Source organism: Xenopus tropicalis, chromosome 4, assembly GCF_000004195.4.
Source record: "Xenopus tropicalis strain Nigerian chromosome 4, UCB_Xtro_10.0, whole genome shotgun sequence".
Taxonomy (NCBI): Eukaryota; Metazoa; Chordata; class Amphibia; order Anura; family Pipidae; genus Xenopus; species Xenopus tropicalis.
In genome coordinates, this window is record NC_030680.2 from 109,528,921 (window position 1) to 109,555,053 (window position 26,133).

Below are 26,133 nucleotides of genomic sequence, written 5' to 3' on the forward strand. Positions count from 1 at the left end.
CTTTAAGGTATGTAAATGACAATAATGGTAGTTCTATATCAACCAGCTGCTACAAATATTGCTCAAACATTTAAGCTATAGCAGTGGTTATGTGATGCTTGCCAGCTTGTGCAGGATATAAGAGTTATGGCTTCCACTTGAGCAAGGTTCCACATATATTTAATTTCGTTTAAAATAATTTTTGCAGCCTTTCACCAATGGTGTTCTGCAACCAGCACCTACTAACTTATCTCTTGCTAAAAGTATATTATCCATTATTTCAAACTATTTATTTAATTACAGTTTACGGACTCTTTATTACTCTTCAATAGCTCTTAAATCAGCTAGACCTAGTCTTTTAAAAAAAATCCAGCTGAGACCATCTGTAGTATAAAGAAAGGAAACTGTTGCTTCAGTAAAACTATTTTAAGCAGATGGATTTGAGTGAAGTTCACATGGCATCTTTGACACAGCCAGATGATATGTTCTACTCTGAGAAGTAGAGTAAAGCATTCTGTCACATTTAGTTCAGAGAGGTTGAACCCAATAACAATTGGAGAGGGCCTGAATAGAAAGATAAGTAATAAAAAGTAAACATAACAATACAATTGGAGCCTAACTTAGTTAATACCTGTTTGGCTGCAGGGCCCCATTTGAAAACAATAGGACATTCTATAACACACCAAAACTTAACTTAAATGTGAACTTCAAAATACCTTGGCGGAGACAAACAATAAGCAAGCTCTGGCTCTTATGTATAAGGATTTGCATTTGTCTGCCTTTTAGTATTCATGTACTGAGTAGATGAACACATTGAAAAGAGTAACCAAAAGAGAAACATTCTATGATTCCAAGATTTGTGAGGTTTGTAGCAAGACATGTCAGTACAAATCTAACTAATGAACTTCAGTACATCTCACTTCAAAGGGAACCAAAAGAAAACAGGAATCTACCAATATTGAACAAAGCCTGTATAGGCCGTGCTCTACTACAGTGCTAGCTATAGACTCCCTAACATTAGCTACTGGTAAACAAGTTCTTACAAGAATCTCAGATCTGCCCTCACTAGCCAAGGCATGTAAAACTCAAGCACAATTCCTCTACAACCAAGAAGGTATATTTATATATATATATATATATATATATATATAGCTTTTACTAGGCCTGTGTGATACTGAGCATTTATTAAGGCTATATTAATCATCTGCAGTCTTGTAGAATAAATTCTGCAGTAGTAAAAATAATTTGTTAAAACCAGAGGGCTCCTTAATTAGTGTAAAACAGGAAGTAGATTGTACACAAAATTAATCATGTATTTTCAATCATGCTTCCTCCTAGCAAATGCCAACTCACCCTCCTCTGATGAATTTTGTGCAAATGCCTGCAAGGACAAAGGAGAACCCTGCAATTACCAGCAGTCAGGACCTGAAAGCAATTCTAGGGTTCCCAAAGGGCAACTGACTTGCTCCAACTTTGCATCCATATTGGAGCATAACAGACAAGTTGCACTGGATGCTACTTAGCAGGTGCCCACTATTAAACTGGATAAAAATGACGTGCAGATACAAAACATGGTGGATCTTTAATCAATGTTGGGCAAAGTTGTGATATAGTGTTGATAAATGACCCACATGGGCTTTTCCATCCAAAATTTGCACTTTGCACATTGCACTGCATTCATAATTGAGCTCTATAATTTTAACTGTTAAAACGCAAAAAGGTAAAGAGTATGGGCTCATTTAAAACTGCCCCTAAAGCACTAAATGCTGCAGAAGTGAATGGCCACCAAGGCTTTTGATTAATATGGTGCATCCAAATAAAGCCAGTATAGGCCAGCAGAATGGCTAATTATCTGCCTGCATTTATCCACAGGCTGAAATTCAGCCCTGTGTAGTTGTGGCCTTAAATAGAGACAGTTTAGCTAGTTTGGTGATAAAGAAAGTTAGGAAAAGAGTTAGGAAAACTTAACAGTTAAGATAATTCTGCAGGCCAACAGCTGTGATTTAAATTACAAAGTATCCCCTAGAAGCTTTTCTATATGTTCTATATAATACCTGAGATACCATTTATAAATGAGAAAGAGCATGGGCATCCTTGGGGTACAGCATGCACCTTGCCAGACTATTTTTTTTTTTATAATTATTATACTGTTGTGCAGCATATCAAGTGTTACTAACCATGGCCTACCCTCTTGCCCATGTATTGTAAGCAATATGTTTTGTAAAACAAACCAGTTAGCTAAAGACCTGTAAAGAATAGTCCTTAATTTCTAAAATGAAATCTCTTTGGGGCAATAGGTTCCTTTTCCAAAGATTAGAGTCATGAGAACAAAGATAACTATTGGGTCAAAAGTAATAATGGTAAAAATGCGGATTTATTTAACCAGTTGGCTGAACTCACTTGCACAGAAACAATCATCTGTGCCTATATTCTATAAGTTGTTCTTCTTCATTGGAACTACCAGAGGTGACACACTTCAGTCTGAAAACTTTCCTTTGGGCCTAAATCTAACTGTCACCTGTTGCTATTGATGTCTATGGCAGGCAGACAAGCAGTGATGACCGGTGCACCATGGGAATAATAATGGCGATTTTTCCCTTTACACTCACAGACTATGGGGCACATTTACTTACCCACGAATGGGCCGAATGCGTCCGATTGCGTTTTTTTCGTAATGATCGGTATTTTGCGATTTTTCGGAAAATTGTCGCGACTTTTTCGTTGCCATTCCGAATGTTGCGCAAAATCTGGCGATTTTTTCGTAGCGTTTGCGCCGAGTACGAAACATTCGGATTCATTCAAGCTTCAGTATGGTGACTTTTCTTGGGCCAAGTTGGAGCTGCAGAGTGCCATTGAGCCCTATGGGAGACTTTCCTTGGGCCAGGTTGGAGCTGCAGGGTGCCATTGAGTCCTATGGGAGGCTTCCAAAATCATGCTAAGTCTGAAAGTTTCGCCCGCCGCTTACGAGCGCTCAATACGAAAAAGTCGCGACAAGATACGAGCGCATCGTAATGGCTACGAAAAACTTTTTTCGCGCAAATCGTATTGGTAACGAAAACGTCGCGACAATTTCCGAAAAGTCGTAAAGGCGCCGAAAAAAAATACAAAAAAGTCGCAAAATGTTCGTTTTCCAATCGGAATTTTTCCAATTCGGTTCAGATTCGTGGGTTAGTAAATGTGCCCCTATGTGTCCGAAAGCAATAAACTAGCTTATGTCGTTATACTGTCTGAGAAAAAAAACATTGAGGAGAACACTATTTAAATATTTTGTTTTCTTTTAACTGATATTAATGTTACAAAGCTTTTTTGTTTTGATGTTTCACTCACCTCCCCCCCAAGGGGACAACTTCTGTTGCTGCTCACAGTTTGATTTTGATTATTTTGTTAACATCTGAACTTCTGTACCAATAAATTTTAATTCAGATATAAAAATCAACCAGTGCTCAGCATTCAAATGTAACAACAGGAAGCCTTAAGGCATCTTATTTAATGTGAAATAGTTTCATAAACTGAAATGAGTTGTCAAAATAAAACTAATCTTATCTAGAAATTATAAATGTATAAAATCAAGATAGGTTTATTTGTTTTTCTGGGCAAACTTCTTGAAGGCAATATTGTTCTATTTTAGGGTTAGGGAATTCAATCATGCTGGGTGGTCTTGCAGAGTAGAAAACTGTATAGGATTTTAAGGAGCAACAGAGACTTGCAAGTATGTATTCATATGAAAGGGCATACCTTTGGACCTTAAAACACAAACCCTGATTTTGTCTGTGCTTGCTGCTACAGTATGAATAAAAGGCTTCTCTGTGTCACAGTGGAAGTGGCACAACCCCCAAGTAACTGATAAAATGTAAACAAAGGTTTGCTGCTTGTCTAGTAACCCATAGCAGGCAGCTATGTAGGTAGTGTTGTGCAGATAGTAGGTAACATTTACTGTTCAGCTTTATGAAAATGTATGTCTGATGTATGTCTACTAGAGGTGGTCAACTTTTAACCCTTTTATTACATTTCCCAGATCTTTCATTGACAAATTACTGCCTATTTTGTAAATTCCTCTCCAGTATACCAAATGGCTAAAGGTGGCCATACACGGACCGATTTTTTACTTACAAACGACCGATTCCCGAACAATCCGATGCTATCGTTAAGTTATCGTATAGTTGGTGGTGTACGAACGATCGTCGGCCCACTAAACGAGCCGACATTATCGTCCCCAAAATCGATCGGCCAGGTTTAAAAATTTTGGTCGTTTAACGATAAAATCTGCCAGTTGGTGTGAGTGTCAGACATTTGTCTTTCAACGATTGTTCTCTGCGCATGTCACGATTGCCAGCAGCGGAAGTCAACGACATTCGATCGTACGTAGATGTACGATCGTACGTATTTTACGATAATGATGCGACGAAATCTTTCCCGAATTATCGTTGCCCGTGGATGGCATATCGTATGGGAACTCAATCGCCATACGATCGTTTGTCGATATAATCGTTCATCGCACAACGAGCGAAATCGCCTCGTGTATGGCCACCTTAAGGCCTTTGCATTCTCTAATATGCTTATCTATTCTTTCAAAAATACCCCAACTACCCTTTAATTTGCTTGACACTTTCATGTAAGATGATATCATGTCTAGGTCCAGAAAGCTCCAAATTACAAACAATGCCTTGTATTCCAAAGCAACTATGCTGTATGAATCCATAGGTTTAAATGTTTTTTTTTTTAGTTACTGTGATTCAAAATACAGAAATATGCTTTATTCAGAAATGCTACATTCCAAGAATTCTGGATAACAGATCCCATACTATTATGGCAATTCACAGTAATTGGTACTTAAAGTGTAACATTGTGAAACAAAACATACAAATCATGGAACTTACCTGGGAATAATTTCTTTGTTGGGATGCTAAGCTGGGCATGTTTCTGAACTCTAAATGCTGTATCTGATCCTTTGGCTGCCCTTCTGTTTGTGCAAAATCCTGCTGTTTTCGATACACCTTCTGGTAAACTGTGAAATTCTAATGATTTGAGTACATCAACAGGTCCAGCTAAAAATAAAGGAGAAACAATGTGTTAGATTGTGAGGTCTGCCAAACCACTTATACAATTTTATGAAATCAGCCTTCAAATTTGTTTCAGTATTGTATCAATTAAACATGTGATTAACATCTTTTATAACTTAGCTGCCCTTACTGAATAGCATTTGTCTGTTTACAATCCTTTTCATACCCTTCCCATCAGCTTCCCTAAACTGAATTAAGTTTTTGTTTTAAACCTCCTTCAACCCTTCCTTCATTCATCTCTTATATCTTAGCATCATTTTGCGTGGCCTTGCCACAAATCTGGGCCTGGCTACAACCATATTAAATTACATTTTGAGATTTAAGGAAAAACTATACCCCCCAGAATTAATATGTAACCAACAGATATCTTATATCAAATTAATTGGCCAATTAAAGAATCTTACCAAACTGAAATATATATATATATATTGCCCTTTTACATCTTTTTCCTTGAACCACCATTTTGTGATGGGCTGTGTGCTCCCTCAGAGATCACCTGACAGGATATAATGCAGCTGTATTTGGAGAGTAGTAGTCAGCACCAAACCTTGTGATTAGTTAGAAGTAGTGCAGGTTCCCCAATGGCCACTTTCCATCGGCATATCCTGGTACAGAAGAACAGGAACAGCACCTCTTGTCTTTGTAGATTAAAATGCCTTTATTGCAAAGTTTTTTGGGGCAAACAACAACAGCAGCAATGTTTCAGATCACATAAGACCTTTTATCAAGCTGGTAAAATGATAAAAGGTCTTATGTGACCTGAAACGTTGCTGCTGCTGTTGTTTGCCCCAAAAAACTTTGCAATAAAGGCATTTTAATCTACAAAGACAAGAGGTGCTGTTCCTGTTCTTCTGTATAATGCAGCTGTATGCAGAACTCTGTCCATTAAATGGTTCATATGTGTGCCCTTGGTTTGTGTGCACTGTGAGTTGTATCATGCCATGGAGTGGTCCTAAGTACCTAAAATAGCAACTTTCTATGTAGAGTACACAATGGCATATACTACTAAAAAAAAAAGTATATTTTTACAAAAATAGTTTATTTGGATGAAGCAGGGTTTTACATATATTTTTTTAGACACCTACATTGTTTGGGGGGTATAATTTTCCTTATAAACTGACATTCCAGCTCAGCTGACCCTCAGTATGAGACCATCCAAATGTTTATAACCATAAACATGTCCAATACAATGGCACATACATTTTCAGCTGCACATAATGTTAAAATTTCTAACTCCTAAATTCTCTAATGGCGCATTAAAATATGAGATGTTGACTTGATTTTGTAAAGTGCAGAAAATATAGAGCCACATTTTCCAGATGAAATAAGTCTATGCAGAATGAATCCATCCACAAAATACTTACTTTTAAGTTTTAAAAAATGTCTATGCTGCTTTTACTCTGCCAAACTATCAAATATATAGTGCACCATTTCTTTCTTCTGAATGCTTAGTTAATGATGCCAAAAATGACATAGATAATATAAAACACGTCTAATAAAAAAACATATTTTGCCACAATAGATTTAACATGTCCAGCCTAGCTCATTAGAATTCACAGATTAGCCAGATGACAATTAACAGTACTTTATCACAAGAATCAAGAAATGAAATACCTGAGATAAACAATTCCGTACAGCATTCCCTATTGGTCCCAAAAGACACCACACCACCGCCCAAATTTTCATAGCTGCATTTCCCTCATAAACAAAAATACAATAAATCCTACCAATTAACATTACAGAACAGTATTTTAGAATCCACTACAGGAAAGAAATGTTATCTTCCTGAATATAAAGGTGTAAAACGGCAAACAATCTTACAGCACTTCAATACGATTATGGAAATCGTGTTGTAAAATAAGAAGGCACTGTAGTGGAAAATCAGCTGCTTATTTTCCCACAGCTGGAAAGAAAACAACATTTCAAAATAAATAAGGTTTACAAATTACATTTATAATATTACTTCTTTAGAAGGTACATTTCCCTCATTCTGATCAAATCATCCAAATAGGATATTATGTTAAGAGAATGTTTTGAAAATGTGAGACTAAATTGGTTCTCAGAGAGGAATCAGTTATTTTTTCTCATCTCATTACAATGCCAGCAGAATCATCAAGGTTAATGTTTTTGTATTAAAATTAGGGTAACATTTCCAAGTGTTCTAGTTAGCTGGAACACCTCTTTACTAAATGCCTGTTAGTACTAATACTGTCCTTAGCTAGCCCTTCATAAGAGCCCAAACAACATTTGGACACCTATAGTTTTGTTACTTTTTAATTAAGCACCAAAAATGGGAATTCCTTTTTTATAATATATTAATTTTTCAAAGGAGGGCAAAGTGGATTAGACAGGTGCGAAGCTCCATTTTACCCAATGTTTCTGGTCAACCAGGAGTTGCTAATGGTACACCAATCTCTGTATGCCATGCTGCTTACTTCTACAAGAAGAGGTGGCACATGGGATGGGTGTGGTTTTTCCTTTCCACACCCATTTCCTGCATGTAATTCAGAAGACAAGGAAGAAGTGTAAAAGGATACAAGAGGCGCTGGTGCCTTGACCTTAACACCTAATCAGGGCAAGCAGGCTTGTGACCATAGAGCTTTGTACCTTGCATTAAGTCTTCAGTCCAACTCAAGGCACACAGCATGGCTTGCACTGCACTATGGGTACAAGGTCTTACTGGATGAGGCTCTAAGAGGCAAGAGGCACTATTTTAAAAACATTATTTTTATAAAATATTTGAAATCAGTTTTGAAAGTGGATTATATTTTTGTATTCAGGTAATAATAAATAATATAAATAAAATAACTCAATAATGAATTAGCTTTCTTTCTTAGTACCCAGGTTATTACAAGTGATGCTTGTCAACACCAGCCAACAACATTCCTGAGGTGCCATACATACAGTAAGACCATTTTGAACTAAGGAATAACTCCCTCTGCTGGCGGGAGGCTTGCTCTAACTGAACTCTTTTTTTTTTTTGCTTTTCTGCCAAAATAACAATAGACACACAGTTTGTCTTAACTTATTTTTTGTTAATTTAAGTCCCTATTATACTTTCACTTGCCCTAAACAAAATGTAAACATTAGCAATGACTCCCCGATTCATCTGTGCCTGAACCCAGCAAACAACCAACAGATCTACCAATGAAACACCTTTCCCAAAAACACAGTCACTATGCAATGGATGGGAAAAAAACCTCCTGCTCTTAAAGCCTGTAAGCAGTTAGTAAATAATGTGGCCCCATTATATAGGCTGCATCTTAAAAGGAGGTTTAACCACTAGATTTGGTAAGATCTGGCGTGATTGCCACAACTCCTCACCCATTCTAAATATGCTCCCTCTATGTACAGTAAGTACAATGGAAACCTGGAGGAGTAAAGGTATATTTACTACCATTTCACTGATCATGTACATTGTATGCCCTTGCTATAAAATGGGACCTGGATGATCACATTTATTTCATGTCTTTAATTTGTTTGTTTTTTGATTTATAGGAAACCAATAAAAGTTTACCTATAAAAAAAATGACCCTTTCAAACAGCTGACTCTATACCCCTTAAAAAATAAATAAATAACAAACAGGCCTGGACTGGCAAATGCCACAGGGGTTGCCCCCATTAGTGGGCTGGTGGGGGGCTGTTTGGGCTTCTGTGTACTTGGAATGCCAGGGCCTATTCTGAATCCCAGTCCAGACCTGATGGCAAGCAACATAATAGCCACAGGGCTAAATTTCATATTGTACCAGTACAATAAACAATTACAAACATGTCCTGTGACCAAAATGTTCTAATGACAGGAAAACATCCTAAAGGTTTATTACCTACTGGAACAAAGCATAATACTGAGAAGAACATTACACAGAGAACAGTTCCTCCACAGATCAAAGTGGCCTTATACTGTTAAAGAGGAAGTTCTTTATGCAAAAAGAGGCACTGACATATGTTCACAAAATCACTTTGATTGTAAGCTCTATGGGTCAGGGACCTCCTTCCGACTGTGTCTCATACCACATGGCACTTAATCTTTGTGTATTTAAATGTATTTATTGTATTTAATAAAACACTTGTACTTCCTGCTCTTTCTGATTCTTTTTTGTATGAGTAGTATACAGGTAGGTGGTGCACATGTTCAGGTGAGAGTCAACTGGTAAAAGCTAAAAGTAGAGGGCTACAGAGAAGGAATTTGAGAATTTCAGTACAGTCTTTTAGGGCAAAATCACCACGCACCCTTCCCTAAGGACCACAGTTGCAAATGGCAAATGTCACTTTTTTTCTTGGTATCCCACTGCCAAACCTCACTGTTTTACAGGGAAATTCAATATATATGCTTGGCTGATACACTACAGAATATTTCCCATTTATTTTTTATTCAATCTTAGTTAAACTTCAAACTAAAGCTTTGCTTGTTTGTAACATTTCATGCCCTTGTTGCTCAGAGGAAGAAGGCTGCTGTGAAGCGTTTGATGTGCTGGGTGAGCAGTAGGGGGTTAGGAGTAGCAAAATGCATTTCTGTCATCTCCCAGAGTTCATGCACAATAAATGATGTCAAATGTGAGCCACATCTAAAGAAAAGACATGTTTATATGTACAGAGAATAATATTATTTAATGGCGAAGCCTTAGAAACCAAACATATTCTGCCATTTACAGTATCTCTAAAATACTAATCATTTTTATATCAGGTACAGTATCAGATACAGTACCAGTACCTAAAGGTGAACTAGACGTCAGTGGGTGCTCAATTATTTGGTTATCTAAACCGGTACCATGGCCATCATTTTATGTTTAGTTTAGTCTAGGAAATTAAACACACACTCACATACACAAAAACATGCTCTTAAGATAAAAGCTACCGGCTCATTCCTCTCAGACCTAGTCAGCAAATTATTGGCCCATGTATTGGGACCAATATGCTCCTAATTCACTGGGTCTCCATGGGCCCCACTGTATAATCCGATTCGGGCCCAGATCTGTTCATCTGGTACCCCTGGATCTGACTGTGTTTGGCCAGCTTTACTCGTTTCACTTGGTTTCATTAGCCAGCATCTGGCTTTCCATGTAACAAAGTTAGATTTATATGATTTTTAGCAATCATTTGTCTGGTTTGATAAGCATCTCTTACAAATAGCTATCCCTCTTGGTCAGTGATTGCCAACCTGTCAGGATGAACAACTCTTCTATGTGCCTCATAAATCTGGGGCTAATTTTAAAATTTAGCACAATTCTAATGGTTGGCTTTGACATGAAACAATTTCCCTCTGTTTATAATATAATGCACGTGCTACTTTTTACATCATTTTGCAAGCCATTTTCCCATACATATCACCACCTCATTTTTCTTTTTTTCCTCTTAAATCACAGTTAGGAATGCTGATAACAAAAATTTCTCCAGAAAGCCTATTAATACATACTCTGCATCATACCATGCAGTACATCTTAAACTCTAACTAGACATGGGGGCATTACATTTATCAGTGAACATAAAAACATGGTCCATCTTAACATCCTGGATTTTAGCAATTACTTCTTTAAGTGTTCCTTCAATGAACAGTCTGCCCATCACCTTTTTTCATATTTATGAGGGAGTGCTTTGCCTGAAGGTAAATGAGGTGGATATTTTCAGGACAGGAGAAGTTGCTGCAACATGCTGGTCTGTCCCAATAAATTATCTCTGACAGATGTAGAAACACAGCCATTAATCTGAGCCATGAAGCTGCTCCCATGTGTAGGTTTTCTAGTGATTTATATGCACACAGCGGATTCCTTTTTCTAAGCATGTCCTGAAACCATCTTTTATTACTAGTTCCTGGAGATGCGATATCACAGCAAACAGAAGCCCCATTGTTGGCATTCTATTATTCTGGAGACACTGCTACCGAATGTCGAAAAGTATTGTGCCGGCCAGGTGATTTGTGTTTCCAAATGTTATTTGTACCATCTTACAAACTAGCCCATTGTATTTACTTTATTAGTGTAAATATTTTAGAGCCACTGGTCCCCGCTCTTAACAAGTTGATACATTATAAAGGATATTTGACTCTGCTCTTACTACAAGTCAAACATTGCTAGCAAAAAATCACTTCTGAACCTGACAAAGCATTTGAAATCGGCATAACATCAACAGGCAAGCCAACGAGTAATGATTTAGGAAATCATTAATCAAATAAATAAGAATGCAGACTACAGATTGAATAGTAACTGATTTTCACTTACAACATGGCCTCGCTAACCACAAGACAAAATTAAATGAATTTAGCGACACACTGACAGCCAAATTGCATGTACATTGATAGCCAAAACTCAGTTGGCCCAAACAATCAAAAGTACTACTTCCTTGTTAGACAATGACCCTCCTCCTTTTATAAAAAAAAGTTGACAAGTCAATTCCAAAAACATAATTTTTTTTTACCCATGACCATCCCCCTACCCCTAAACCATGAACTGGCGAATCAGCATTTTCTACCAAACTGCTAAACTAATGGGAGGCATAGAATTAAGAGATATGGAGTAAGAGATAAGAGTACACAAAGATGACACAAAGAATCCACTGCAGCCTGTTTACAATGATACTTAAAGTCAAATACACTTCTGAAATATTCATGTATACACAGTATTTTCATACAGAACATTGACACAAAGAAAATTAAGTTTATGCAGGGACCAGTCAACCATTCATGCTCACTGATAATACTTAAATGCAGCCTGAAAGATGTCCATTTTGAATATTTTTTTAATTTTACTGCCTGTATCTGCCTGTGTTTTGGTACTACACTACTTGATACAGTACAGTAAATATATGAGAAGTGACTTCTGAACTTTATAACAACATAAAAGCATCCCAATTGTCTAAGGCAGTAGCCATTGAGGATGCTGGAGATTGCAGTTCAGCAACAGCTAAGCTACTGTAATTTAGACAATACTGTCATATCCCCATATATATTTTTTAGGGTACATTGTACCTTATATTATATAAAAAGTGTCACAACTGCTGCATAACAGTGTAATAAAATAATATAACACAATACAGGAACTAATGTGCATTTAATGTAAAATGAAAAACATATTATAATGATATTATAAATCACCATTGAATACCATGAACATAAAAAAAATACATGCCTGCAGAATGAGTATTTTATATAGGTTTTGCAATACCAAGGTTACTTTTTATATCCATACATTTTGAAAGAATTTAATTCTTTTAAAAAATTACTTTACAATGTTCTGTGTCTCAAGTGACATTAAGAATAGATTTTACTCATTATTTAGGCAATGTTCCCAACCTGTGCATGGACACAAGTTATGCCAACAGAACACAAAGCAAATTGTAGAGTGCAAGGTCTAATCTAGGGGTGTCCCTTCTCACCCATGTCATGTCAGCTAGTCTGTATCTGCACTACTCCCAGACAGGGGATTGGACTTTGGGGGTGCAGTTTGTTCCTTGCCTTAAGTGCCAAACAAAAAAAACACAACATAAATGTCCATGTCTATTTTTGCCAATGGCAGAAGCAATTTGGGAAGTTGACACGATGCCCAGACACAGTTCTTGCAGTTGTAGTTTTTCACGTTTTTTTCCACAGATTTTTTAATTTCAGCCTTTTTCAGATCAAACTATTGATAAATGACAATCATGAAAATGGGCTTAGTCGTGATTTAAATAAAATATAAAACCACAAAAATCCCAATTTTAATAACCTCCCCCAAAGTATCACTTTGATTAAATTTTGAATAATATCATGTTTTAGATTCCATCTCAGTCTCTCTTTTCATTAGTACGAATGAAACTAATTCCAGCTTAGTGGACGAAATGGTAATATGGTCCAAATTGCTAAACTTCCCTACCAGATCTGAGCATCCACGGCCAGCTTTAGTGCTTTCTGGGACAAATGCTTTACTGTATCACTATTTATTACATGGGCGGAAATCAGTTTGAGTTACAAAAACTAAAATATGAGCCAGTTGGGCTCATTCATTAACATACTGCACTGGGGCAGTAACCTGTAGCAATCAGCTGCAGGAAAAGCAATTAACGTAAACATCTAATTGGCTGTCATGAATAACTGCACAGGTGTAAACTTGCCCATTGTTCATAAATGGGCCATAGTGAGATGTATGTGAGTGGAAGCTTAGGTTGCAGGTGTTGATCCAGGCTTGTATAGGCCTCTGGCAGTCTCTAAAACAGAGAAATAATGTCCTCTGAATGCAAACTATAAATTATGTTCTTGAAAATTACAATATACTAAAAATTAAGTAGTAAATGACAGTTCTTTGCTGACAGATGCGAGAAGCAGCTTTACACAGGCATTGGACAGACAGGAAACAAGTCCAAGGGCTCCACTGCAGAAGGGCTAACTATGAATTTTGGCTTGTGCATGATCCAGTTGACAATCTCACAAACTACATTTACTGGTACATGAATAGGGAATTGTTGCTGTTTGCCACTGCAACTCACTAGTTGTACCCCATAAGGAGTTAATGCTCACAGTTTGACTGAATTTTTACTGTATTTTACAAAAGTATAGATCAATAGCACACTGGACCCTCAGTTGTATTCCATAGGGAGTTACTGTTTGAAGTTTGAATTTTTCACCAGTATTTTACCAAGGTTTAGATTAAGAGCACCCCAGACTCCCAGTTGTACCCATACAGAATTACGGCTTGCGTTTTGGCTGTGTTTCTAACAGTATTTTACCAAAGTTTAGATCAATAGCACCCTAGACCCTATCAAACATAGCTTGAATATCAGGGTACCAATGGTTATTTTTAAACAGCAAAACAACTGTGTAATAATAGTATAGATACATTCAAGGTAAACATTAAAGCTGTCAAATTACTTGCCTTTGCTGAGACATATTCTTTAGACAGATATAGAATAGAACCTACAGTAATCAGACCTAGATGGCGAAGTCTCTATATATGTCACAGAATAAGTTCTCATCTAAGGAAAGTTATATGGCAGCTCCTACTGAAATATTTTAGTATTTTCTCCTCCATTGGCCAACATTTTACTTTTTATATAAGGAAAAAATCCTAGGAAAATCAGGACAGAGTGGGTGTTAAACTTATATATTGTTATACTAGAAGGATGCCTATTTTATTTTATTGTCCCCTTAGCATTCTATGAGGCCTGTTACTACTAAGGTTTAAACTTATGTCCCTTATGATCTAAAAGGCTTATCTGACAGTAAACCGTTGAATGTAAAACAATGGCACAGTGTTACCAGGAGAAACACATGCTGGATGAATTAGCCCATTGGTGTGATCCACAATATGCAAGATTATTTACACCTCTCCAGTGCTAAAATGTGTCTCCTTGCTGCATCAGTTGGGAATGTGTATATTTTCTCCCTTAAATTTCATAGATCCCTGTTTTCCCTTGTAATTCCTAGACATAGCAAATGGACAGACATATGGAGAGGTTTTGTTTCTACAGTGGGCATAATACTGCCTCTGGTACCTTTAAGAATCAATAGGGGTACTGTACATATTAATACTTTGTGAAGCACCAACTTGTTAGCAGCACAATACAGGAAGTGGAACAAGGATGGACATTGCACTAAACAGAGAAATACTGACACACAGGACCATATGGTCCTGCTGCTTGATTCAGTAGCCTTCCTGTCAATGCCAATAAAAGTGTTTTATTAGACCCAAGGGTGTTGTTAGAGAGAACTGGGTGTCACAGCAAAATTATTTTCTGGCTCCCCAAAACTTGAACATGCCCTGTTTCACAAACATAAATTGAAATTCCTTGTCAGTCAAGGCAGCTCTTAGTCTATAGCAGTCACAGGGTCTGCTTTAATCTGTCTTAACTGTACTTATATATCAGTGTCTGTGCTGTTTTTTAGGCTGTGGAAAGTACCTTTACAGATGTCCTCCCTGCTTTCTGCTAAAAGTATATTACCTAGTGTGCATATGTCCCTTCCTTTTTGATACTAGGGATGAAAGAAAACCAGAAAACTCCAAATTCCAGCACAATTTGCATGATCCAGTGAAATTCTGTTTTGCCAAACCCCAAAAGTTAAGTGACTTTAAAAGTCTGAACATCTGAATGCAATCATTTTTTCACACATAATGCATTCTCTAATATGAATATGCCAATTAAGGTACAGATTCAGTTCAGTATGTGGGCCAAATCTTTTGTGGAGGACTTGATATGGTAAAATAAATGTTAGCTCTTTAAGGCTTATGTTTTGAACTGAATATGACAGCATTCCAGTATAACCCTATATTTAATTCATATTTTTACATGTAGAAAAAAGTGTAACATCGTTGTCTTTTCTGGCTGAAATGTTTCACCATAAAAAAACAAAACAAAAAGACCCTGTCTGTAACTGTCACCATTGTTTCTTCACACAGTGACCAGGATGCAAGGGCCAAAGCTGTTTCACGTGGGGGGTCCCTCTGAAAATACTTTACAGTTGGCCACATGTAAAACATTCAGCAAAGGTCACTACAACTCAAAGTGCCATTGCAAACATTCTGTGAAATCTGCAGTGGGTTGCAATATTTCTCAGCAGCATGCAGGGTGCTTAACATATTGATATATTTACTATGAAGTCTTCATTAAAGTGTCAGTTTTTATGAATAGTTTTTTGGGGGGGGAGGGGAGGTTAAGGAAAAAAAGATTTCTGCTTTTGGAGCAGGCATGAGGAATGCTCCATCTGCAGGGCTGAATCAATGGGTCTCACTGAGAATTCAGCTCAAAGGGACATTCTGAAAATCCACATAGCTTTCATACTTCTGTGTCAGTTACAAGTCAGAGGTGCAAGGAACCTTAAACACGCCCCTCAGCCATGAAAGGGGAGACAGGGAAAGGAGAGAGAGAGACTCGAGGCCTGTTCACGCTGCTTTCTTAGCAAACCCTCAGTGTCTGTTCCTTCAGACAGAACCATTTCACCTCCTGATCCTTGGGACTCAACACAAACTCTCTAACACTAACTGAATATTTCTCATCTCTTGAAAGGTTTATTTAATCATTTTGTTTCATTCCAGGCCGATTCATACCTAAACAAAGTATCAATTGTCTGCTGCTTTTTTTTTTGTTACATTTTTAACATTTTCTGTGCCCTTTTATACTGAACGCAGATCTCTGGTAATTTTATACTTAATTATATAGGACCTCCCTTTAGAGGTTTAGACAGTGCAAGTATCTCTAAAGTCTAAGTCTGGCTTGTGGCACTCCTAGTGTGGCCCTATTGCATCTCCCAGCATTCTCTCATAGCTTTTTTGGCTTTTAGAGGATGCTGGGAGTTGTGGGTTTCTTGCTCAAGCACTACAGGTTGGACATGCCAATAACAGTAACAAGAATTCCTTTAAAAAAAACTATGAAATCTGGCTCTAGATCTTTTGGCTTCCAGAATCTGAAAACCCCAATTTTTGGAACTGATTTCAGTATAACTGTAATTAAGGTACTGTTTATCAGAATCAGTGACAGGGGCAGAAATAAGTATGTAAAACTCTTTAGCATACACTGCCAGTAATAACCCTAGTGGAAAAGGCTACTTAACCTGTCCAACAGTATGTACAGAGCAGGCAAGTTGGCTATTACTTTATTAAAATATAGCATAAACAAAATCAATTTTGAGATATAATCAGTTATATCCTGGATGTACACATAAAAGAAATCAATTGGGATTTTATTTCAGTCTTTTGACATGCACCTTCATGGTTTGAAGAAGAAGACTTTGATCCTAAAAGTTCTTAAAATCTCTTTTCTATTTAACATTCTTTAGCACTCAAAACAGAAGTTTTTTTTTCCTTGACTGTGCTAGACTCATCTGAGCTGGGTTATTTTCTGCTTGCCACCACATGTCTGGGATCCTAAGGGGCCTTTTGTGGAAACTGTCCTACAGAATATCAGTGCCTTAGAGTTACACCCAGAAGTCTGGGAACGTGTTGCTTTGCAGTTCTGTAATACTTCTTTGTAGTTTCAACAAAATAAGACTTTATTCCTCTCTAAGGATTAAAAAACATATAGTAGAAATTAAATGGAGCAAATCTTACTGTCCCAATATTAAACAGTACCCAGAACCACTCAGTACTTGTATAAAGGCCTTTAGGATGCAACAGTGAATAGCATTCACTTTGGAATGGGAAATGATTAATAGATATTGCTTACTCACTAATTGTACTTAACACCTCTTTCCTAAATGGTAATAGAGTCACAAAGTACCCTGATAATGCATAAACCAATAAAATAATATATAAGCTTCAAGAGTGCTAAACAAATTTTCTCTTAAAGTAATATAGCTGGGTAGATTGGGAACATTTAACATTATTTTTCCCCTCTACAGTGATTTCTGTTCAATAAAATTATTGCCTAAGTTGGTATTTCTCTAACAAGCTGCTTTAATGATAGAGGCTGTGGTCTCTTTACGACTGTGCCTGTACTATAAAGTCCCAACATGCAATTACCCACTCCACATCCTACTGAACATTTCTAAAAAAGAGCAGACAAGGCAAATAACAGATTAGAGTATTTTCTGATTTCTTGGAGCAGAAAGTAAGGATATTAGATATCATGTAAGATTTCTTAGCAGATCAAGAGATTCTCCGGATGAGAAAAAAAAGAAAGAAAGTAGAGTGAGAGAAAATAGCAGTGTGCATGTGTTGATTGCATAATGAAGGACTGTACCATCTGAACAATTCACTTTAGGCTATGGGCTATTTTGCTGGGGATATCAGTGAAAGTTTCTAGAAGCTCTAAGTACAGCTTCATACAACTAATCTGTCCTGTCTGTAATAAGTTGAAAGGATTTGTTTTCCTTTAGTTTCTGTTGCATAAAGAATCCTCAGTTCACCTTTTCTAGCAAAGTACTTGGAGAATGTGTGAAACCAGAAGAGGGCAGGATATAGGCCGTCTGCACATTAGAGTAGTGCTAAAGAGAGCCTTAGGGACACAGTACATCATTATATCCAAAGCTGCACATAGAAGCTTACTATATGCCTTGGCCCCACTGTAGCACAGTCTGCCAGATTCAGTAATATGTAAAATAACTGCCAGACACACTACCGTATGCCTGCCACATGCTCCACTATAACAGGCATCGAAATAGGCTCTGCAAAATACTTTCTATCTCCAGGCTCAACATTGTAAAGTTTTCCAGATGCCCAGATGGAAAGTGACCAAACCACAGACCCACCCAAATGCCCTCTAATTGCATTAATAATACTATGTCCCTGCTATTGCCAGTACTACTCACAGTATTACTCGCAGTCTTGTACAAATCTAACTATAATACTGCTAAACCTTCATTGGGATAGTCAACTGCCTCAATCAGAAGGCCAATTTCCTCACTAGTATATAAAGTCCTCCTTCTTGTGTGCAAATAGTGCAGTCTGCCAAATGCCCCGCTAAAAAAAAAATCAGGCCTAGTCACGTGACTAAGCTAGTCAATACCCTGCTGCTGCTGCACACAGCCAGCTTTTCTTAAGGCACTGTTGCGCAGTCCTCCAGTTGCCCCGCTACAGGACAAAGAAGGCCTTGTAATGTCCTTATGCAGTCTAACATGCAAATACTGCTTTCTTACAGGTAAATCTTATATGGTGTCCCAGATATTCCACAAGTTAACACAGTCTGACTCCCTATTTTACTCTAAAACCTGTTTTTAAGATAACCAAATGCACCTCTCCCCTTGCACTTTATGCTAGCCTAGTACCTTTACCTCAAAGCCTACTAAATTCCGCAGTACTAAGAGTATTCTGTGTTCTCCTGTCCTACCAAAGGAAAGTCTGTTAAATATGCCACTACTGAACAAAGCCTCCATTCTTATGCGCCTCTGACCTGAGTCTCTCATATACCGCACACTACTGCTCTAAGAAAGCGCTCACTATAACCTTATGAATACCCTACCTGTCTGTCATTCAGTGTTCATGAATATGCACTACAAAGCTTGGCAAACACCCCATTGTGGATCCTAAGTAATGCTACATATGCCAATTACTACTGAACTTCCAGAGGCAGCTCCCTGCTATTGAACACCCAGGATTATGCAAAATTCCCTGTAACTGTACATAGCCTTCTGCACACACAGGACCTCCCCAGTGTACACAGCTGGCCAAATAACTCATAACAAATACAGTGCCAGATAGAATCCCAGCAATAAGAGATGCAGCCAAATAGTCCATTACTGCTAAATAGACGGCCACATAGGATATCCGACCCTTGCACTGAACAAATGACCCCCTAGTGAACTAAGATTTTAGGATTCACAATACAAACCTTATACCCCATATGGTAAGGCTTTGTGAATAGAGTACATTATACATGGTCTGGGACCTCCAGATTTCCCAGTACTGCAAACAAGTAAATTGCCCCACATTATACAATTAATACACATTCCCTTACTGGGGTAACGAGTTGCAGTGTATACAGTACACAAAATATGCCAGGTCTTCTGGCCTAAAATATCAAAGAAACACTTTAATATACAGTGATTAAAACCCAAAGGTATGCCAATGCTGCCAGTGTCTCCTGGATACAGTGCCCTATTGATTTACCTAGTCTGCCAGCTACCCCTCTCACTACCCACAGACTCAAGGATACAGTCTCCTATTCATGCAATGAGCCAATCAGGATCCCCACTACTGCCCTGCGATTTCTGAATACAGTGCCCTATTTTTGTACTGAACCTGCCAGCTATCCCAGTAATGCCCATGGATCCCTGGATACAGAAACATATGAATGCACAGAGCTTCGCAGCTGATTGAGTATGGCATAGGCATTTTAGGATAAATACACCTTATGAAGTCAAGTCAAAGCCATGGTCAATGCATCTCAGCTCATAGAAATTAGTTCTTAGTGATGGACTTACTGCTCCCAGGTGTGAAAAGTGGAAATTATGTATTTGTATAATCTGTACATGGATCTGTTAAACACATTTGATGGTTTCTTCCATCCATAAAGTCCGGAATATTTGGATTTTTTTCTAAAAGTGATTTATATTGATAAATTATAGGTCACTGTACCTAAAATAGAGAACTCATACAGCCAATGCCACATGCATATAAAATCAGGGGCATACCTTTAGAGGATAGCTGGGGGGCCCAGGATGTCTAGGGCACCCAGGGAGGCACTGACTGCTTTTTTATTTTAATGAAAAACCTGTCTTAAAAAACGGGATCCTAAAATAATGTTGGGACCCAGTAAGTTCTAGCTACACCACAGATGTAAGTGTATTTAGAAGCGAGTACCCTACAAGCTTGCCTTAGTGTTCCCAGTCCCCCTCTGCCTGCTGCACTTGTTCTCTTCCCCAGGATGCTGCTCCCCTTTTGCTTCACAACTAATCCCCCGCCCCAGGCTGCAGTGAGGTGGAAGGGTCCGTGTGTCTGGGACCCTCCCCTCCATCAGACGTGTCTGAATGTGACATCCCGTGGGAGGGGGCGGAATTCCGAGCACAGAGGGATCATTAGAGAGGAAGAAATTCCACCCTTCTAGCCCTGTCCATAGACACCTAACGGACCACAGGTTCTAGGAGGCAGCCCTCATCCTCTGCTCCCACCTCCCCACTGACTGGCAGCAGCACAGTTCCCGCATAGCCTCACAGTGCAGGAAGCGATAGAGCTGCGGAGTGTAGCGAATGTGCATTGTACTGGCCCCAAGTCTCCCATGTGCGCTCACCGAGCCCCTCTAATTCCCCGCTTCTATCCACCTACCCTAGCCCTTTCTCGGTTGCCCCGGGGTATATTAAAGGCTGTGAGTGTTATTTGAGGGGCACACGGCAGTACTGGGGGAGTCACAGCTCCTCTAACTCCCTAGCTTTCCCAATGAATGAAATACTTCCCTCCAAAGTGACTTGCGCGAAGCTTTTTTTACTGACAGTCTGTATTCCTGGTGCTCAGAACTTTGGTCTATACCATTCGCTGGGTTTGGGGGGAGCCCCTCATACCACCTCCTTTTATCTTACCTCCTCTGACCTCTGCAGCTTGATAAAGGAAAGTCAAAGTGATGAGAACTAGGGAGCTGAGGGATGAATCCCACAACCTCCTTTTCGTTTTCCACCTTGTGCTCCACCTCTCCATCTCCAACTCCACAGACTGGGGATCCCCAGGTGATAAGGAACCTCAGGATTCAATCAACAGCACCAGCTCCTTGCAAGAGTCCAGGAGGTGATCACTACACAGCCATAAGGAGGAAGAAACCCAAAGTGTGGCTGGGGAATGGGGGGCTTGGGGTCTTTTCTTCTCCTTTGCCCAGCTGAGATGAGTCCTTCCCCAGTCCCCTGCCTACAGACTGAAGAAGGTTTAAGGGCTTTAATCAAAATGCAAAGCTCCCTCTCTCCTCCTAAAGTCCCACCGTCAGAGGGCTGGGCTAAGACCCCACTCCTGGATCCTCTAGCCTTCACTTGCCAGCAAATGGTATTCACGTTCCAAAAACCCAGGACCCTCCCCAAAGAAAAGAATCCTCAGGTTGGTCCGCCTTCCCATCCCACCCTCCCAAAATAGAGGGCAGCTATATTTGTTCAGCGGTTTTTATCATGGGAGGAATGGGGAGAGTGACAGCTCCAAGTAGTTGCCAGTTGGTCTCTGTCGGCAGAATGGCACCTTCTGTGTTGCTCTCACAACCTGTCCGCTGCTGCTGCTGCTACTGTCGCTAGCGACTCATGTGCCGGGACCTTGCCAAGGAGTCAGGAGTCATCGCCGCCTGTTCCCCTCTCGCTGCTGCGCTGCACTGGCCCGGCTACTGCCGCTGCTCTCATACATTCTGTAGTCACACACTGGTGTTTATTGGTGTTATACACTGATCTGCCATATGCACAGACTGGGAAACATCTGCTGGCTCGCTGTGTTAACTTAATTCTGCTTTAAGTTCTGCGTACCTTATGGAGAGTGCCTTCTGAGATAAAATCATTGCCACTGCTAATATAGCATGCCCTAGTCACATACACTGTCACCTTGCCACTGATTCTAAAATATACAGCTATTGCTTTTGCCACAAAACTTGTTCACATTACTAATTTAGGAAAGTCTGCCTTACCATAGACACTGTAATTCTCAGCAACTTTTCGATGTACATTACACATTTTCAATTGTTTTATTTATGTTATTATTAAAGTTATGTATAAATATAACTAATATTGCAAGCAGTGTTTGTTAACCCCTTTCTATTCCTGTGGAGTGTAGCAGAAGCCAGCTAAAAAATAGACTTGTGAAGAAGCCTATAAAGTTGTTTTCTGCTACATTGTTTCAAGAGCCAGAATCAGCAGTGCTTGAAAGGGACAGAAAAAAATTGCTTAACTTTAAAACCATGGAACATTTGTGAACAATGCATATTGGAAAGTTGGTTAGAATTATAATTGCTTGGCTGTGGAAGTTGTCAATGTTTCTTTGAAAAACAGCCAATATGGCCTCTTCAGACATTCAGCAGCTTATTGGTCCATGTGTGGCACCTCCTGATGGCCAGCCCTCCATTTATATGGCTAAAAATTGGACAGATATATACATATATATATATATATACAGTCCATACATTTTCAGCACACCATAACTGCAACACGAATGACCTGGGTGCTACCTTTTTGTGCCGAGTTATCCAAAATCTAAAAATGAATAGGTGCACACCAGGATTTTTTTAGAAGATAAAATAATTACTTTTATTTAATCACATTGTTAATAATATAAATACAGGCCTATATATATATATTGGGCAGGTCTGAAAATCCAATTGGGTGGAAATTGCTTTGTTATTTTGATACAGTCATTGTCCTACAGATCCACGTAGGCCTTAGTGTGATGGTTTTTAAACCTTAACTTTTCATGTATAGGCGTGCCTGCTTGTACACCTAGGGATGCTTTATCTATAGGTCTGGTACTAGAACTAGGTTTTGGTTACAGTGAAATGTCTTTCTACCTATAGATTTGATTTGGATGACTTTAAAAACCATTTCTGTACACAACGCTCTAGGGGATAAAAATATATGATACTGCGTTATATTCAGGTACTGGTTTGCATTTTGGGTAAACTGGTAAACTAACAGCTAGGTTAAAGGGGAAATAAAGTATGCACCCAATTAGTATAAAATCTAGAAAAGGCCCAAGAAAACAAGGAACTATAGAAATAGGGACTAGGGAATGGTTTGCTACAGTTTTAGTAATCCACCAGGCACCAAGGGGCTGTGGGTTACTAGACCTGGAAGAAATATTGTGCCTGTTATTACATTACCCCAGTAGTGCATAGATCTTTTTGTGTGGCCAGCTTCAGCATTCATTTACATTTAGAGTCTTTGGTTCAAGGTGCTCTTACAGGGGGACAGTGGCAAGTGAAAATGCAATACTAGCTTTCTCTAATGGAAATGGAATTTCTCAATATAATACATAAAAAAGTCTGTACCATTTCTGAAATAATCAAGTAACTCTTCTCTGTCTCTTTTCATGCAGCTTTGTGTTGGAGTTGGTTATTTGACAGTTAGTTCTAATACCCTGTCCAAGCAAAGTGAGCATAAATCAATGGATTTGACCTTACTGTCACTCATAAACTGACTCTAGTTCTTGCATAAAAAGATGGCTGAGAAGGAACTGTTACTGACTTTTGAATTTGATTTTTTGATCATATTTAGAAAGTCCCTGTTTTCATGAGATAAAGCTTATATTACATTTTTACATAGTTCTCCTTTAAGGGACATGGCTACAGTTATAATCAGGTTGCAGTCTGGCTTCGCCTTTATATGTATTAAAAGCATGTGTAATAAATGTCACAGAATCACAAACAGTTAAAAAACTGTACATGTATTAGATCAATTATCAAAACGTGTTGCCAGCCCAAAGCAATACTACTTGGCAAAGGGACCCATTAGCTCACCCCAACGCTCCTCCCCATTTATGACAATTCACTTTTGTTGCATAAGCTACAAACCAGCCTGCCATTCAGTACACAATGAGGCACACCCAGCACTGGCCCCTTCCCCTGCAATTGTGCATGTGGGAGATACAAGTTACAGGCAACATTTTCAGAGTTGGGATTGTGTCACATCCAGCACTCTGACTTAAAATTAAATTTGTGTATAATTGTTTGGTGCAAGTCTGCTGCATATGAAGATCTATAGTTAGTTAGCATAGTTATTGCTATATACACAGGTACACTAAAGTACGATTCAGCAAATATAATTGCAAGCTTTCAGAGCACCCAGGCCCCTTCAGCAGGTTGGACACAATGGCACTTGGTGCCACTTTTTCACCAGGGACATGTTTGTACTGGTATCAGTCACAGCAACATTTGCATCCATTTTAGCACAACTGTATTGTGAATCTGTTCATAACTTACCCCAGAAATTATTAAATGTAAATATATATTAGCAGGCTTGTGGTGACTCATAGATTACCTCTTATCCAGAAAACACCAGGACCCAAGAGATCTTATACCTGATGCATTATTTCCATGATTTTGATGGATTTTAAGCTCAAAAACCATGCTTTATAAATATGCCACATTTTAGAGTGCTTTTTTCCCTTCTTTTGGAGACGAATATATTTAACATACCTGTTGTATGTTGGAGGTGCAACTCCTTAGCTGTATTGAATTACATGTACCCAATACTTCCAATTAAAAAAAGAAAGATGTTATTTTATTTTATTTTATCTTTTTTGAATCATTAGGCATGATCAACCTGGTAGTTTACGGCTTTTATCATTGTATTAACACAGTGGCAACAATACGTAAACAATCACATTGCAGAATTAAACAGGAGGATTATGTTCACAGGAGCTTACAGTCTAATTTTGTAGACATTGGGTTTTGAATTGATAATGCAACAAGACAGTTTAACAGTGCCAGGGCAACAATACAAGTAGGAATGTAACAGTTTTTGAAAGCATTGTAAGTTTTCCATAGTGGGTTTATAGCATACATTGCTGTTACTGCTGGTAAGCTGGCTTGTGACATGTGGCTGATATTTAGATACTGTGTACCATACTGGAATAATGTCATTGTTTTACTGGGTATTCACTTTTTACAGCTATGTAGTAATACAGTATTTATAGCTTGGAATCTTCCGTTTGTTGTCAGAAGCTGAAACATGTCAGACTATCTTGGCCTGTGTGTGACCTACTAATATTACTTCTTCCATAACCTCTCCTCCTGCACCAGAGACCACCTAGGAGAAGGGAAGCCCAGACAACTGTGAGTTCTGGGAGTGTCAGGGCTGTGGATCACAGATATGCACTGTTAGTTGGGATCTTCTTAATACCTTCCCTTTGTTGTTTGAATGTACTTGGGATGCCATGGATTTTAAGTTCAAACTATTGAAAAATTTCTAAAATTGAGTTTGTATCTGGTAATATTAAACAGGGTTGTGATGGGAATTTGACTTGGTCACTGGAGTGAATAAAAGGAATTCTGATGTGAATATGACTATAGGTAGGGGCAAGCCCATTAAGCAGGAAGTGATTATTTCTCTTCATGTTTTAAAAAAAGGCAGATTGCTGTGGTGATTCAGAAAAGAAATGCCGTTTTAGAAGATGATATAAAGATGTTCTGTCTAGACAGACACATGACATGTTAAAATCATTGAACATCAGGATAGTGGCATAAAGTAGGTACTATTCTCCTTCACTAAACAAATTACAGAACAAACATTATAAAGGGCTTATTCATTAAATACTTGGCGTGTTTTTTCTGCAGTTAAAAGAAAAAATTAGAAAAATCTAAAAATCTAAATGTGATTAATCTGTCTTTTACTGTTGGCTGTGGAATATGGTTTAGTTGGATACAGATATTATCTTGTTATGGTTAGCGTAGCACTATGCCATTTTGTCACATATCAGCTCTCTGTGTTTTTATTTTGTGGCAAAATGCTATGTGTTTTCCATATGCATGCTGTGGATGTTCATTGTCAGCTCTGCTGTTCAAAGTGGACATTGTAATACAAGGTACAAAATCTGCCAAAGTTCTAGTAACCTATAACAACGAATGAGATATCTACTTTCAGATCTACTTTTCTCATCTGTTATTTCACCCCCGAATATGTGCTTTGTGCACTTTTTTTTTTCTGTTTCTTCATTCAAGCTCTTTTTTTCTGAGGTGCATCATATGGTGGTTAGTTTTTTTTGCATTGTCCAAGAAAAGTTGTATACACTGACTTTATGCAAATACATGT

At 38.4% G+C, this 26,133-nt stretch overlaps 1 protein-coding gene across 7 annotated transcripts in view; it reads right to left on the reverse strand.

Annotated features, from left to right (window-relative positions):
* The window catches only part of col5a3 (collagen, type V, alpha 3), a 123,037-nt gene extending 101,674 nt beyond the window's left edge, over window positions 1–21,363 (reverse strand). For 4 of the 7 annotated variants that reach the window (XM_031901022.1, XM_031901023.1, XM_004913713.3 and 1 more), the window contains exons 1-2: window positions 20,950–21,363; window positions 4,857–5,024 (exon numbers count right to left, since the gene is read on the reverse strand). In XM_031901022.1, coding sequence (XP_031756882.1) covers window positions 4,857–5,024; window positions 20,950–21,064 — 283 coding nt within the window. In that variant the 5' untranslated portion in view covers window positions 21,065–21,363. The remainder of the gene's footprint in view (window positions 1–4,856; window positions 5,025–20,949) is intronic. The other 3 variants (XM_031901026.1, XM_004913714.4, XM_031901024.1) reach the window with 2 other exon arrangements.
* Between the last annotated feature and the right edge of the window lie 4,770 nt (window positions 21,364–26,133).